Here is a 16432-nt window from a genome sequence, read left to right as displayed (position 1 = left end):
ACTGGAAGTGGTTGCATGGACCCTATACAAAATTGGGTTTAGTCAGTGCTCGAGCGCTAAACGCGCAGTGTATCTGCATTTGCACCTCTAGGGAAGCTCAGATGACAATAATTAGCAATTCGGGCCAAAATTGCTGCTAAAGCCACACTTTCAAACAGACATGTCTTATTACCATCTATTTAGTGACTGTTTTCAAACTTTCACCAAGAATAACTCCCACGTGCTCCCTAGGGAATCATGCTTTGGTACACATGCACATTTTATTTTTGGTCACATATCATTCTCACATTGAGGAATAATACACTTTTCCATTTAGGAGTACAATCCAACTATTGGTTGCTGCTAAAGTAGTTCTATCAATACAATCAGTCATGTATAGTCCACTGTGAGAACTGGCAATTCTAAAAACATTTTAGTTACCTTTTCATCCAAATGCTACTGGTCACTGTGAAACTCGATATCCGTGGATGATAAAATAGATTGTCAGTGATATTATTAATAAAGCAACAAACTTTGAAGTCTCTTGAGGGCCCCATGGAAATTATCTGGTATAGATATTGAGGGATATTTTAATCACAGGGTTAACCAGAGTTCAGGGTAAGCACACTCCTTTTGGAGTGAAGGGCAAGGCTGATAGAAGTAGGGAACCCTGAATGACTGGGGACTTTGAGGTCCTGGTCAAAAAGGAAAAGGTGACATATGACATGCCCAGGCAGCTGGGATCAAGAAGATCCCTTGAAAAATATAGAGGTTGTCGGAGTAGAGTTACTTGAGTAAGAGAGAAATCAGGAGACCAAAAAGGGGATATGAGATTGTTTTGGCAGATAAGGCAAAGGAGAATCCAAAGAGCTTCTACGAATACATAAAGGGCAAAAGAGTAACTAGGGAAAAAGTAGAGCCTCTTAAGGATCAAAAAGTAATCTATGTGAGGATCCACAAGAGATGGGTGGGATCCTAAATGAATATTTCTCATCAGTATTTACTACTGAGAAAGGCATGGATGTTAGGGAACTTCGGGAAATAAATAGTGATGTCTTGAAGAGTGTACATATTACAGAGGAGGTGCTGGAAGCCTTAAAGCGCAGCAAGGTAGAAAAGTCCCCAGGACCTGATGAAGTGTATCCCAGAACTTTGTGGAAGGCTAGGGAGGGAATTGCAGGTCCCCTTGCAGAGATAATTGAATCATTGACAGCCACAGGTGAAGTGCCTGAAGATTGGAGGATGGCACATGTTGTGCCTTTGCTTAAGAAGGGCTGCAAGGAAAAGCTTGGGAACTACAGACCGGTGAGCATAATGTAGTGGGTAAGCTGTTAGAAGGTATTCTGAGAGACAGGATCTACAGGCATTTAGAGAGGCAAGGACTGATTAGGGACAGTCAGCATGGTTTTGAGAGTGGAAAATCATATCTCACGAATTTGAGTTTTTTGAAGGGGTAACCAAGAAGGTAGATGAGGGCGGTACAGTCAACCTTGTTTATATGGACTTTAGCAAGATCTTTGACAAGGTAGCGCGTGGAAGGTTGTTGTATAAGATTAAATCTCATGGGATCCAGGGTGAGGTAGCCAATTGGAAACAAAATTGGCTTGACTACAGAAGCCAGAGGATGATTGTAAAGGGTTGTTTTTCAAACTGGAGGCCTGTGATTAGTGCTGTGCCTCAGGGATCCGTGCAAGGTCCACTGTTATTCATTACTTATATTAATGATTTGGATGAGAATTTGTGGGGCATGGTTATTAAGTTTGCAGATGACCAAGATTGGTGGCACAGTGGACAGTGAAGAAGGTTATCTATGATTGCAACAGGATCTTGATCAATTGGACTAGTAGATTGATGAACGGCAGATGGAGCTTAATTTAAATAAATGTGAGATGTTGCATTTTGGTAGATTGAATGGGGACAGAACCCAATCAATTAATAGTAGGGCATTGGGGAGAGTTGTAGAACAAAAAGATCTAGAAGTACAGGTTCATAGTTTCTTGAAAATGAGCCACAGAGTGGTGAAGAAGGTATTCAGCATGCTTGGTTTCATTGGTCAGAATACTGAATACAGAAGTTGAGACATCTTGTTGCAGTTGTATAAGATATTAATAAGGCCACACTTGGAATACAGTATACAGTTCTGGTCACCCTATTATAGAAAGGATATTATTAAACTGGAAAGAACGCAGAAAAGATTTACTAGGATGCTACTTGATGGTTTGTGTTATAAGGAGAGACTGGATAGACTGGGACTTTTTTCCCTGGAGTGTAGGAGGCTTAGGGGTGATCTTATAGAGATCTATAAAATAATGATAGATGAGGTAGATAGTCAACATCTTTTCCTAAATGTAGGAGAGTCTAAAACTAGAGGGCATAGGTTTAAGGTGACAGGGGAGAGATACAAAAAGTCCAAAGTCTTTTTTCACTCAGAGTGGTGAGTGTCTGGAATGAGCTGCCAAAGGCAGTAAAAGAGACAGGTACAATTTGACTTTTAAAAAGCAGTTAGACAGTTAAATGAGTAAGATGGATACAGAGGGATATAGGCCAAATGCAGGCAATTGGGACTAGCTTAGTGATTAAAAACTGGCTTGCATGGACAGCACTGGGCCGAAGGGCCTGTTTCCATGCTATAAACCCTATGGCATGCTGTGATTGATCTTAAAATTTTGATGCATGAGGTAACGTAATAATAACCAGCTCCTTGACGCTGAGCCCATCAGCACTGAAGCTAAGGCAAATGTTGCTGTCCTGCCAGAGATTCTTCATGAAGTAGTTTATGTTCCATCTTATTTGCCTCCTCTGAAGTCTGGGTGCCTGAATTGCTAATCATTGTAACGTGGTGCAAGATCGCTTGGAAAGGGCAGTTGATTTATTTTTATTTTACAGAGCAGTAGAGTTGGAGAGGAGAAACATTCACCAGCAAGGTCAGCAAGGTTATGAGTTCTCGATAAGTTTATGATTGCATGAAAACTATACATATGCCCAGAGTTTATGCCAAACAAGTACGCATGGAAGAGCACAGCTGTTACAGGGAGATTGCAACAGTCATCAATAAAAGTGTGTCCCTTGCATGCACAAGTTCAAAAAGGAAGTTAACTATCCTTTGTTTAACCCAGATTATTGCATCATGCATCAGGCTACATGGGAAATCAATTGGCCATTTTGGTACCCTAATAAAATATGTCTTCCAAACCCCTGGCAACCATCAACATTAAACTGTAGAGACATCTGTTATCCAGCTGTTTGCCACCTGATATACAAAACAAAAATACTGCCATCTGTTATTCAGTTTGAACTGTACACAAGATAAGTAATTTCCTGGGGACAGAATAGAACAAGTCATTACTTCATCCTCTGTTCTGATCATGATAGCTTCCATTGTAAGTGTATTGTAAATCTTGGCCTGCCTATCAGTTTAAGTTTATTTATTGGTGTCGTAAGTGGGCTTACATTAACATTGCAATTAAGTTACTGTGAAAATCCCCTAGTCGCCACACTCTGGCATCTGTTCGGGTACACTGAGAATTTAACATGGCCAATGCACCTAACCATTATGTCTTTCGGCATGTAGGAGGAAACCAGAGAACCTGGAGGAAACCAATGCAGATAGGGGAGAATGTGCAGATTCTGTACAGACAATGACCCAACTTGGAATTGAACCTGGATCCCTGGTGCTGTGAGGTAGCAGTGCTAACAACTGTGCCACAGTGCCACCCATTACGTTCTAGCCTCTGTAAACTTAAGGCCATCTAAAACACAGCTACTTGTGTCCTAACTCTGACCAAAGTCCACTTCACTCATCACCCCTGTGCTTGCCAAACTACATTAGCTTCCAGTTAAGCAACATCCCACTTTTACAAATCTCACTGTAATTTCCAAATCCCTCCACAGTCTTCCTCTCTGTAATCTCCTCCAGCTGCACAACTCCTCAAGGTATTTGTACTCCTCTAATTCTGGCCTTTTGAACACCTCAGATTTTCATAGTTCCACCACTGGTGCTGTGCCTGTTGCAAAAGGCTCTAAACTCTGGAATTCCTTCTGTATTCTCCTTTAAGAAACTCCTTAAAATTTATCTCTTGGACTAAGCTTTTGGTCATAAGCCCTATCACCTCCTTATTTGGTTTCGTGGCAAGCTTCACTTTATTAATTCTTGTGAAGTATCTTGGGATATTATTGTTGTTGTTATAATATAAAAGCTTTCCAATTGTCATTTATGCTGCTGACCTTTCGGATTGTAGTAAGAAGTCTCACAACACCAGGTTCAAGTCCAATCAGTTTATTTGATTGTAAACACACAAGCTTTCGGAAACGCTGTTCCTTCGTCCAACAGCGTTTCCGAAAGCTTGTGGGTTTACTATCAAATAGACTGGTTGGACTTGAACCTGGTGTTGTGAGACTTCTTACTGTGTTTATCCCAGTTCAATGCCGGCATCTCCACATCATTACCTTTAGGATTGACAGACACTAAAATAAATTCAAACTAAAAATGTCAAATGACACAATAACAAAACTTCTTACATAAAATATAAAATTATAGTTGTCCCAAGTAACACTCAACATTACAGCAATCAGTTAGGGTCCTCTCTAAACTTTCAAAAAGCTTTAAAGAACATAGGAATTGCTAAATAGAAAAGGACCAATGGTCCAACTTTCTACCACCCTGGTAATCTCATGATACAATGTTAGTGGAGGTATTGACTCATGAATTTCTTTATCTATTTGACCCAGTCATGATATGAAGAAAGCTCCAGTGGTAAAGAAATCTGGGAACTGTAAGTTCAAGGTCACCTCCTCTTCCCAAGCATGCTACATTACCACGGGTCACGTGTGAAATTACTCATTCTGTAATCGAGATGTGACTGAATTTTTCTCTTACAAAAGCACTGTGCAATCCATTAAAAGTGGATTTCAGTCAAAATGTAACCAGAATATCTTTCCACCATTATCTCTCAATAAAAAGTACTATGTTGTCGAGACAAATATCAACACAGTTGTTTTATAGCCAAATCCTATGACAACACAATATTCTAATAAAGTCCAAGGGATTTAATTACATAATAAACACTAAGTTATCAATTTTTTAGTTATTTTAAAATCTATTAATAATATTCCTTGGCTGACAAAGGAGAACTCTTTTAAAAAGTGTGATGTTTTATAACAGAACATTTTCCTACATTTAATTTAATTCATTAAAGTTTGAGTAAGTCTGGTTTTTAATTAGGCAATTTTCAAAATTGTAGGTATGCAAGTTGGAAGTTTGTTTTAATGAACATTTGAGTTTTAATGTGCTTTTGTTTGCTCACCCAGCAGTACTTCATTAAATTGATTTTTATTGACACAGTATCCAGAAATGTGATGAGTCTCGGGAGAAATATGACCTAGAATTTCCTGGTACCTTTTTGGCATAAAAAAAGAAAGACTTGCATTTACCTAGCACCCTTCACAACTTCAGGGCCTCCCAAAATGCAGGCAATTAAGTACTTTCGAAGTGCAATATTATTTTAAACACAGCAAGCAATTCGTACAAGGAAGTTCCCACAAACAGGAATCTTCTTTTATCTTCCCACATTTTGTGGCACAAAAGGCAGACAAAGGGCATGCTTACATCTGTTTTCATAGCTAGTTTTTCCTGAAACAGGTTGCTGTTGGAACCTGGATTAGGCTATAACTTGAGGGGTGCCATTCCACATCAAGCATAGATGGATGGCAAGGAGACTCACCTGCTCTTACTGTCTGCCATAGACAAAAAGGAAGGGTTTACAAGTTGATAATCAATCAATCTGTTTGACTGTGTTATGTACACACTTTCCTTGGCCATCAAGACCTGAAGTGGGACTCGAACTTAAGCTTCTGGTTGTGGGACAGCAACTCTACCCACTATGCCTCAAGATCTCTACAAACAGCAACCTAATTCTGATAACAGAGGAGCTGCACTGTTTCATTTCCAAGGAAATTTGCAAGCACTGATTTATCCTAACTTTACATTAAAATATTACAATGCGCAAAGTTCTTTGATTGTTTTCATCACCTCCGAAACCCTGGTTGCTTATTTAAATAAACCTTCTCACATGCAAAAGACAATTTCCTGCTATGATGTCTGTAATGTGCTGGTGTAGTTTTAAGCCAAAACATTTCAGCACGATGGTACAAAATCACAGAATATTGGGGTAGATGGAGAAGTTCCCAATCCAAGCATTCTTTTTAAAGTTTAAAGTTCATTTACTAGTCACAAGTATCATAGAATAAAATTGCGGAATCTCTACAGTGCAGAAGGAGATAATTCTGCCCATCGAGTCTGCACCAATCACAATCCTGCACAGGCTGCATTCCCATAACCCCACATATCTACCCTTCTAACCTCCTGATACTAGGGTCAATTTAGCATAGCCAATTAACCTAACCCGCACACCTTTGGACTGAGAGAGGAAACCGGAGAAAACTCCATGCACACACGGGGAGAATGTGCAAACTTCACATAGACAGTGACCTGAGGCCAGAATTGAATTCGGGTCCCTGGTGCTGTGAGACAACAGTGCTAGCCACTGTGTCACTGCGCTGCCCCAGTAGGCTTACATTAACACTGCAATGAAGTTGCTATGAAAATTCCCTAGTCTGGCACCTGTTCAGGTACATTGAGGGAGAATTTAGCACAGCCAATGCATGTCTTTTGCCATTCAACAGCTTTAACATTTCTGAATCCCCCACTTTCAACATCCTGGGGGCTACCCCTGACCAAAATCTGAACTGAACCAGCTTTATAAATACCGTGGCTACAAGAGCAGATCAAAGGCTGGGAATTCTTCACCTCCTGACTCTCCAAACCCTTTCCGCCATCTACAAGGACAAATCGGGAATGTAATGGAATCCTCTCCACTTGCTGGAATGTGTGCAGCTCCAATAACATTCAGGAAACTTGACACCACTGAAGATAAAACAGTCCTCTTGATTGACACTCCATCCCCATCTTCAACGTGTGCCCCTTTCACCACCAATGCACTGTGGTAGCTGTATGCACCAAATACAAATTGCACTGCAGCAACACACCAATGCTTCTTCCACAGCACCTTCCAAACTCATGGCCTCTGTCTCCTAGAAGGACAAGGGCAGCAGACTCATGGGAACATCATCAAGTTCCCCTCCCAGGCACACACCATCCTTGATCGGAACTATGCCATTATTCTCGGGAACACCCTTCCAAAAAGCATTTTACCAACATGCGCCCCCCACCTCCACCCTGCCACCCCTCCCCATCCTAAACACACACACACCTATTTGAGCCTACAGGAAGTTCCTGCCCTATAGATTTGTTCAGTAACATTGAGTCCTGGTTGATCTGTGTAGCCCGAAAGATCCAGACTATTTCCATCTTATTTCAAACCTATTGAATTATTTTAAATTATATTGCTATCTAATGCAGATTATGTATTTCTTAATTCATTAAAGAAATTGTGATTTAAGAACAAATGATCTTCACTACCATTTCAGTTTTATTTTCACAATTATTAAAACATGCAAACTTTGGTTTCACCTTTAAATGTATTATTCTGACAGTAAAACACCTCTGGTATTTATAACATTGATTGATATCCCTTGCCCTTAAAAGACCTGATTGCAAGTGCATAGCGTTTCCACATTTATTTTTCCTTAGATTTTACAGCCTTTAGTTGACTGTTTGTAAGCCCGGAGACTGAAATTTAGCAAGTCAGTGAATAAAGAAACTATTTGCTTTAGTCTTTGAATGTGCACAAGCACATGGAGACTAAAACTGGTATAAACATTTAGCATTGTAAACTGTCCTTCCATGCACTACATTATGTTCTTAATCTGGATAAAAACAACTGATTTGGAGAACAGTAGATAATGAGATTTTGAGCCAACGAGGACGAGTTCCGATCTCGTTGCGTTGTTAGTAGATCGCACCAGTCCCAGAGAACAGTGTGTGGGCCAAATAACCATTTTGCATCCGGCCAAACAGTTTGCAAGTGGACTGCACACAAAATGGGTGTGACTCCGATTGACATATTCAATGTAGCAGTTAAATATGAATAGCCAATTCAAATCCCAGCGCACGGAGTTCACCAGACTTCGTTCATGGCATGATAACAGTGAGAATGAGTATTGGTCTCCACTAGCAGAGACCTGGCATAATGGTCACACGGGGGTGCTCAGAGGCCACTGAAACCTCCTGGGTGGTTGGGAGAACTGTCAGGTGGTGCCCATTGGAGAGCACCTGGTCATGTCCACCTGGCAGTGCCCAACTAGTGCAATGGTGGTTCCCAACTGGCACACTAGGCAGCCTGGCAATGGCTACCAGACAGTCCAGCAGTGGCCACTGGTCAGCCTGGTGGTGCCAGCTGGGTATCAATGGGGTGCAGCCTGAGTGGGGACATGATGGGTGGGATATGCAGAAGTTATGATGGGGGGGCGGGGGGTGCTGGCTCCTGCAGGGATGGACCATGAAGGCAGTCTTGATGAGGGCAAGGGTGGGGATCCTGATGGGGGTAAGTTGAGGTTGGGCAGAGGGACCTTGATGCCCCGATGCTGGCAATCCATGTTGGAAAGGGGTTGGGTTGAGGGAACATTCCGACAGTGAGGTGCAGGGGTCCTGATATCCGTGGGGTGGGGGAGTTCTCCTAGAGTACTGTGAGATCAGGGTGCCCTTGTGAAACAGTCTCAAAGCCGAAGCAAGATCATTAATAATGTTACTACAGTTAGCATTCATAAAGACATTTCAGCTGGTATAATTCAAATTTACAACAACATCAAGCAAAATGTTAAAAAGTCATATTTTAGATCTCAGTCTAATAGCCTCACATTGATCATCAACCAGATTTTGTAGGGCACCCACTAGAAGTTATACCTTGTTTAACTTTATTCTGTAAGCATTAAGATTATATTGGAATATTTTGATTATGGCATATCATATAAAGCTTAATTGAAACAGTGGCAGTTCAACACTATTAAAAACTATGGCGTAAGATTTATTTGAACTGTGGAGTTAGTTAGATGCACCCCTGCAATCTCTACTGGTCTTCGAAATTCCTATACTGTTAAAATAGAGAGTAGATGAGAGAATGATCATCTTCTGTTCTCTGGCAAATTGAAAGAGATGTTTACAGATGGTGAGAAAGCACACAGAAAGCATAGTGAAAGTATGGTAATAGTTAAAAGGGAGATCAAATGTTCAGTTAATAATCTTTGACAGTGGGTGTATGGGCAACAGTCCAGTCACACTATCTTAAGGCTATGAAACTTGAAGCACAGAGATTCAGTTAATTAAACTTGAGGGCTAATTTAGAAAGTGAAATCTTAATGAGACCTCTATTAAATACTCAACAATCTACCCAGCATATTGCTGAGAGGGATATAGTGATTATTCTATCAATAACACAATATGAAAGAAGTTCATTACAATCTCTGTAATGAAGGAGGCATTTACAATTATTTTCTAATTGGACAGTTAATCTTTGTAAACACATGACAGTAATGATGTTTACAGAACTTTCCAGAGAAATAAATCAGTAATTTCTCGCAGGTTGTTGATTTTGAATAACAGTTTTAGAAAAATGTTTTAAAATTCAAAACATTTAATTTCCAAATGGCACTTGATAAAGTTTCCACACAAAAGGCTACTATTTATGCTCAAGACTCGGGTGTTTAGCATATGCTTTAGAAATGAATAAGAAATTTGTTGAAGAGTTAAAAACACCATTATCGTTAAAGAAGTCATGCCAGGATGAGGGTTGCTTGATAGGATGCTCCAGGGTCCAGTGCTTCTAATTTACATCAATGATTTGGGGTTAGAAACTGGTTGAATTTGCAGACAATACCAAGTTGAAAGGAACAATAGAATTAGAGGAGTTAGTTAAAATATGTAGGTGATATGGCAGATAATGGCTGGAATTCTCTGGTCTTGTACAGAATTCCCACTCACCTGATGAAGGAGCAGCGCCCTGAAAACTAGTGGCTCGTGCTACCAAATAAACCTGTTGAAATTTAACCTGGTGTTGTGAGACCACCCCGCCGCTGCTGCTAGCGAGAATGGAAAATTTGGTGCTCACCCAAATCTCTATTCACAGCTGCGGGACTGGAGAACCCCAGCCATGGGCCAGGGCGGAGAATTCCAGCAAACATTTAATGCGAACAAATGTTAAATACTCCACAAAAGAAAGGAAATGCTGAGAAATCTACAAGTCTTGGAAGCTGCAATCAATGCAAAGCAACAAAATCAACCATGGTAAACAACATAGCTAAATCAGTCAAAGGAAGTCATGATCAAATTGTGTACAGTTCTGGCTGGCTGAATTTTACAGGCCATCCCATAGCAGGAAAATAGGCAGGGGGCCCCTATGAGGACACCATGCCATAAGACCTTAAGAAATAGGAACAGGAATAGGCCATTCAGCCCCTTGAGCCTGCAATGTCATTCGATAGGATCATGGCTGATTCAACATTCCACATATCCACTTTCTTGCCCTTTCCCCATATCCATGATTCCCTTGCTGATTAAAAAAAACTATGTCAGCCTTAAATATACACAAGTACTTTGCCTCTACAGCTGTTTGTGGCAAGGAGTGCCAAGGGCTTTCAACACTGAGAGAAAAAATTCCTTCTCATCTCAGTCTGAAAATTGGTACCCCTTTATTCTAAGACTATGCCCTCTGTTCTAAACAGTACCATAAGGGGCAACATCTTCTCAGCATTTACTCTATCAAGCCCCTTAAGAATCCTACATGTTTCAATAAGAGCATCTTCCATTTTTCTAAATTCCAATGAAATTTGAAATCAGTAAAAATCTGAAATTGACCACAAAACCATTGTCAATTGTCATCTGGTTCACTAATGTCCTTTAGGGAAGGAAATCTGCCATCCTTACCTGATCTAGCCTACATGTGACTCCAGACCCACAGCAATGTTGTTGACTCTTAATTGCCCTCAGGGATGTGCAGCAGTGATGCCCACCTCCCATGAATGAGTAAAAAAAAAATTGGATTACAGTTGAAAAATAAACAATTGGCTCTGCATGAAGATATTTGATTGATGGCTTCCACTTAAAGGTTGACTGATTAGACTGTAAACTGAATGCATAGGAATGCTCAATTTTGAGCCAGGACTTTCTAACGGCATTAGGCCCCTCGTTACATATGCAAGGGTCCTACCAGCAGATGTTTGTATAAAATAGGCACTGGTGAATACCATCCAAGCCAGTGAATACCATTGGACTTATTTCACATACCCTAGGAATGTGGATGTAAGCTATGATGTTACCCTTTTTTTCCTTATTTTCTGTTGAAAAAACATGTAAAATGGAGTAAGACTAAAATGGACAAAGATTTAAAGAAATCAGTGTAATTTCATGCAGAATAAAGGTGCATGGTCAGGTAAATGGAACATTGACAGAGGTGCAAAAGATTCTTTTCTGAAATTAGATTAAGGTTTTTGGGAAGAGCAGAAGGGATGTTAGCTCTTCCCCTGGCCCATACCATGCCTACCCTAGGAGAATTTGATTCAAACGTAGCTGCCATCTTTGAAAAAAAATCTCTCACTTCCCACCACTACTGGTATGAAGTTGATAATCATATTAAGCAAAGCATGCTAAAATTTTACCAAAGGAATCTGACAGATATCACACTTGTACGAATAAAAAATAGAAAGGAATTAAACAAGATGTGTCATGTAATGTAATCACTGTTGTGATTATTAGTGGTTGACACTGAATACTAATAATTCTAGGATTACTAAAAATTTTTATTTTGTTCCTTGATCCTTTAATTGAAATGATGCTAAATATTTTAATTATGACAAACTGTAGTGCATTTAAACGCAGTACATATAATCAGAATGCTGTTTTTAACTCATTTCATATTTTTATTTTCAACACACAAATATATAGGAGCAGTAGTAGGCCACTCGGCCCCTTGAGCCTCATCTGCCACCATTCAAAAAGATCATGGTTGATCTGATTGTAACCTCAATTCCACATTCCCACCTACACCCAATATCTAGCAGCTGTCTAGCTCTGCCTTAAAAAAACTTCTGCCTTTTAAATAAATATTTGCAAGGATTCTACAATAAAATGTAACTTTACACCTATACTGGATTCAAATAATGTAAAAGAAATTAACGTATAAATGTCATTTAAAATCATGAAACTTTTGATCAAATCTTGTTTGCAGTGAATTAGTAATGGATCATTGCAAATTTTTAAAAGACTCACGTTTAAACTCATAGGATAACTTGTACATCATTTATTTTATAGCTTATTGTTCTACAGTAACTTCACTGCAGTGTTAATCTAAGCCTACTTTTGACTAATAAATAAACTTTAACTTTTATTAGTTTTCTACAAATTTTAGCAAAGTACATTCTTTAAATGAATGCACAGGATCATATTTTAATATTAATAGCAGCACATCCTTCATATCCACAACTCAAGTTACTTGGCTAATTTATTCCTATAATTCACAATATACATTTTCTGACTAGGATGAAATGCAATATTTACAACATAGTTACTTTTCATGAAATACAACCATGTGTTTCATCTAGGGTACCAACATTTCAGTTTAAAAAAATGTAATTGCCTGCATCATGTCCGTAACACATCATTATTTCTGGTTATACTAGGTGGAGCTGTTACATTTCCCATGAAACTTACGTGAAACAGGGGTGTCCAGAGATCATAAGATATGTTTATTAGAGTTCTTTGAGGACAAACTGTGGGAGGCTTGAGGTTCAACCTTTATTTTATTGATCGTACTTACAGAATGATGTTCCAGAAACAAATGTTAGTATAGAGACCATAAATATGTTTTGTTCTCAATTCAGAATCTGCTGTGCATATGTGGAATTCTGTCTGCTGATGATTTTTTAATAAGATATCCTAGGTATGTAATAACTCTGAACGAAAACTTACAAGCTGCAACTGATTAACAGCAATGAGATGTGTCTTCCTTCAATAATTAATAATTCGAAGTGATGTGTGTGAATTGGTTAAAGATGGCATTGTAATCTATTACAGGTATTCTGGAAATCAGAACTGTGGCCGTTGGAGTGGTTGCTATCCGAGGCGTAGAAAGTGACTATTTCCTAGCAATGAACAAATCTGGAAAATTATATAGCAAGGTAACCTTATGCACAGAACATTTTATTAATTTATTTCTCAGTTATTCACATTTTTTATTATTATTCTTAATCATTAATTTCCTTAAATGGGAATTCCTACAGTCTTGAAGATACAGTGTCAAGAAGGATAAAGTTTAACATATCCAGCTTTGTTGATGCTGCAGAGTTAGATGGGACAGTATATTGTGATGGTAACACAATGAGACTATAAAGTTATACAGAAAGGCTAAATGAACATGGCAAATAACATAGGGCAGCATTTTATGCAGGGGCAGGGGAATGTGAGGGTGTGCGGTGGCCTTGCCCCATGATGTAAAAGTTGGAGGCAAGCCCACCACCACATTTCATGCTTATCCCACAGACATTTTACAACCATTAGGCTGTAGACTGGCTCAAGGTGAGCCTTTCACCTCATTGGGGAAGAAGTCCTACCTCTGAGAGTTACCAGTCAATCAAATGGAACAATGATCACTCACTGCAATTGCAGGCAGCCTCTGAAACAGAAGCATGAAGTCCAGACTATAGGAAAAAGCTGGAGTTTCACTGGGGCCAGGTTGGCAGGTCCAGGTGAGGCAGGTAGGGATCCAGGATTGGCAGGGTGGACAGGGGAGGGGAGAATGTAGAAGAGAAGGAAATATCTCAGGGAAAATCTCTGATGGGCTCAAGGTGCCCAAACATGGAGGTACCTAACCTGGTCCAGCTATGATGCTGTTGGCTGAAAAATGGCAGCCTGGGCACTAAGCATTGGCTTATCCCTCCTTGGAAAAAAATTATGGCCATGTTGCGAGAAGGTTTTTAATAATAGGGAACCAAGAAATGACAGAGGAGTTAAATAAGTACTTTGCACTAGTCTTCACAGCATAAGAAACTAATAGCGTTCCAAAATACCAAATATTCAAGGAGCAAAATGGTGGGGGGCTGGGGGGGGGTGCAGGAAATAATACAATAACTATCACTAGGAAAACAAATGAGACTAGAGGCCAATAAATCCTGGAACTGATAGGTTGCACCCTAAAGATATTAAAGGAAGTAGCTACAGAGATAGTGGTGAATACATCAGTGGTAACCTTCCAAGAATTCTTGAATTCTGGAAAAGTCCCAGAGGATTGGAAAACTACCAATGTAACACCCTTATTCAAGAAGTGAGGAAGACAAAAACTAGGTAACTAGGCCAGTTAACTGAACATCTGTCATTGGGAAAATGTTAGAGTTATTATAGAGGATGTAAAAGCAGTGTTTAGATATACCTTAATGTAATTAGGCAGAATTAGCATGACTTCATGAAGGGCAAATTGTGCCTGACAAATTAATTAGAATTCTTTGAGATGGTAATTGGCAAGATAGATAGAGGGGAGCCAGTAGTTGTATGTACTGGATTTCCAAAAAGCATTCAATAAAGTACCACACAAAAGGCTACTTAATAAGATAAGAGTCCATGTTGTTGGGGATAGTATATTAGCATGGATAGAAGATTGACTAATAGAAGATAGGGAGTTGGGATGAGGGGCATTTTCACAATGGCACTGGAGTGTCACAGGCCGAAGCCGCAATTATTTGCAATGTATATTAATGACTTGATTATTAACTGTTGAATGGTGGAGCTGATTTGAAGGGCAAATGGCTTCTTCCTGCTCCTATTTGGTTTCTATGATTTATGAAGTTGGTGTTTTCTGGAAGGGGCTTAATGCAGTTGAAAATTGGGGGAATGGTGGGCAGTTGGTGCGTGTTAGGCGACATCGGTGAAAATATTCTGCAAGGAGTTGGATGGTCACATATTTGAGGGAGCAGTTGAAGGAGAAGGAATGAATTTCAGAGGGGAGGTGTTGAGACTCAGAGGTAATACCTCGTTGGGGGAGTTTGAAAGAGAAGGGTAAATGTTTGGCTGGGTCAGGCATAACTGATTGACCCATTGTGTTTTCCTCTATGTGGAAGAACTCTGATGGAGTCTCTGATGATCTTGGTGTATTTTGGGAGTTGGCAGAAGGTGATGAATGCCAGGCAACAATGCATGTAACCTTCAGTTTCAGTCAACTAAATTATTACTGAAGGTATTGTGCAGCCTCCTCAGTCTTCACCATTTCTGTAAAGTTGACAAGTAGAATCCGCTCTGGAAGAAACTAGGAACAGAAGTTGACCATTCAACACTAAAAACTGTTGTCCTATATTATCATTTAACTTTGTTGGCTAATGTGCAAATGGTGGGCAACACATACAATGCAGATTCATTAGTAGATTTTTGTGTTGTAACTTCAGATACAGAAATATACGGCGAGATTTTCCACACTCCCATGTTGCATGTTTCAAGGCAGTAGAGGCAGCCCACCATTGGCTGGCAGCAGCATCTTCTGGTCTTGCCATTATCAAAGGGATTTCCTGTTGTGTGGACTATGAGATTTATAAACCAAATATCAGTCCACATTGGTTTAAGCTTGAAAAATGTTGTAACATGATTTTATGCCAATTCTCTTGAGTTCTGCTGTGGTAGGGTGCGTATGTTTGGTCCTATGAGGAAAGATGGAAATAGATATGCCTATATTCTAAAGAATGTAGAAGGGTGAGAGGAAACATAAAATTCATAAGAAGCTTGAATGGGTATGTCATGTTGTTATATTGATATGAACACTAATCATTCATAAGAGATTGTGTAAACATGTGAGTTCATTTGTTTAGAATCAGAACATCTGTACACATTTTCAAAGCCTGAATAATTAAGCAGCAGAGTTGTTTGTATGTGCTCTGTTCAAAAGCAAAAGTGAAACAAAAACTGGATCACATGACATGCTTCCCCTCCAGTGATGTCACGCTGCAAACCCTTGAAGGTCTATTTCAACAAATAAAGGGTGGGGGCTGTCAGGGGTCATGGGCGGAGGTCAGGAAGATGGAAGGTGTGTGGGGGGCGTTGGGGGTCTTGTGAGTGTTAGAGGTCTTGGTAGGCAGTGGAGGTCAGGTTTCCCCATGGTCAATGGGGGGGTGGGGGGGTGGGGGGGAGTACCCTGAAAGGGGGGAGGGGGTCGGATGTGTCTGTAGAGTGCCATGGGCTACACAATAGCTCTCCAAAAGTTAGAAGAGGTATTAGTTTTTCTAACATTTTCAGAGTAACTATTGGTGTAACCCTGGCAGAACTATCCAAAGTTAGCTATTTAAAATCACATTTTTGGATTATTTCCAGAGCAGCGCAATTGCCTAGAGGAAGTTTGCACTTCTAGGTAATTGCTTTACAAATGCCATACTGTAAAGTTCCAAAAAGGATTCCCCAGCGCATCTTTTGGAGTATTCCCCAAATTTGATGCTGTGGAGCTCAGACATTTATGACCTGTTATTTCTGAAC

At 39.8% G+C, this 16432-nt stretch overlaps 2 protein-coding genes across 5 annotated transcripts in view; one reads left to right on the top strand and one right to left on the bottom strand.

Annotated features, from left to right (window-relative positions):
• Positions 1–16432, bottom strand: part of LOC145359568 (protein FAM227B-like) — a 210687-nt gene that overhangs the window by 84491 nt on the left and 109764 nt on the right. The window lies entirely within an intron of this gene.
• Positions 1–16432, top strand: part of fgf7 (fibroblast growth factor 7) — a 62303-nt gene that overhangs the window by 40720 nt on the left and 5151 nt on the right. The window contains exon 3 of the mRNA XM_080214016.1: positions 13001–13104. Coding sequence (XP_080070142.1) covers positions 13001–13104 — 104 coding nt within the window. The remainder of the gene's footprint in view (positions 1–13000; positions 13105–16432) is intronic.

This window comes from Carcharhinus amblyrhynchos, chromosome 28 (genome assembly GCF_965287045.1).
Source record: "Carcharhinus amblyrhynchos chromosome 28, sCarAmb.v2.hapA, whole genome shotgun sequence".
NCBI lineage: Eukaryota > Metazoa > Chordata > Chondrichthyes > Carcharhiniformes > Carcharhinidae > Carcharhinus > Carcharhinus amblyrhynchos.
The sequence above is the reverse complement of the archived record's forward strand: the minus strand, read 5'-3'. Positions and strand labels throughout refer to the sequence as shown.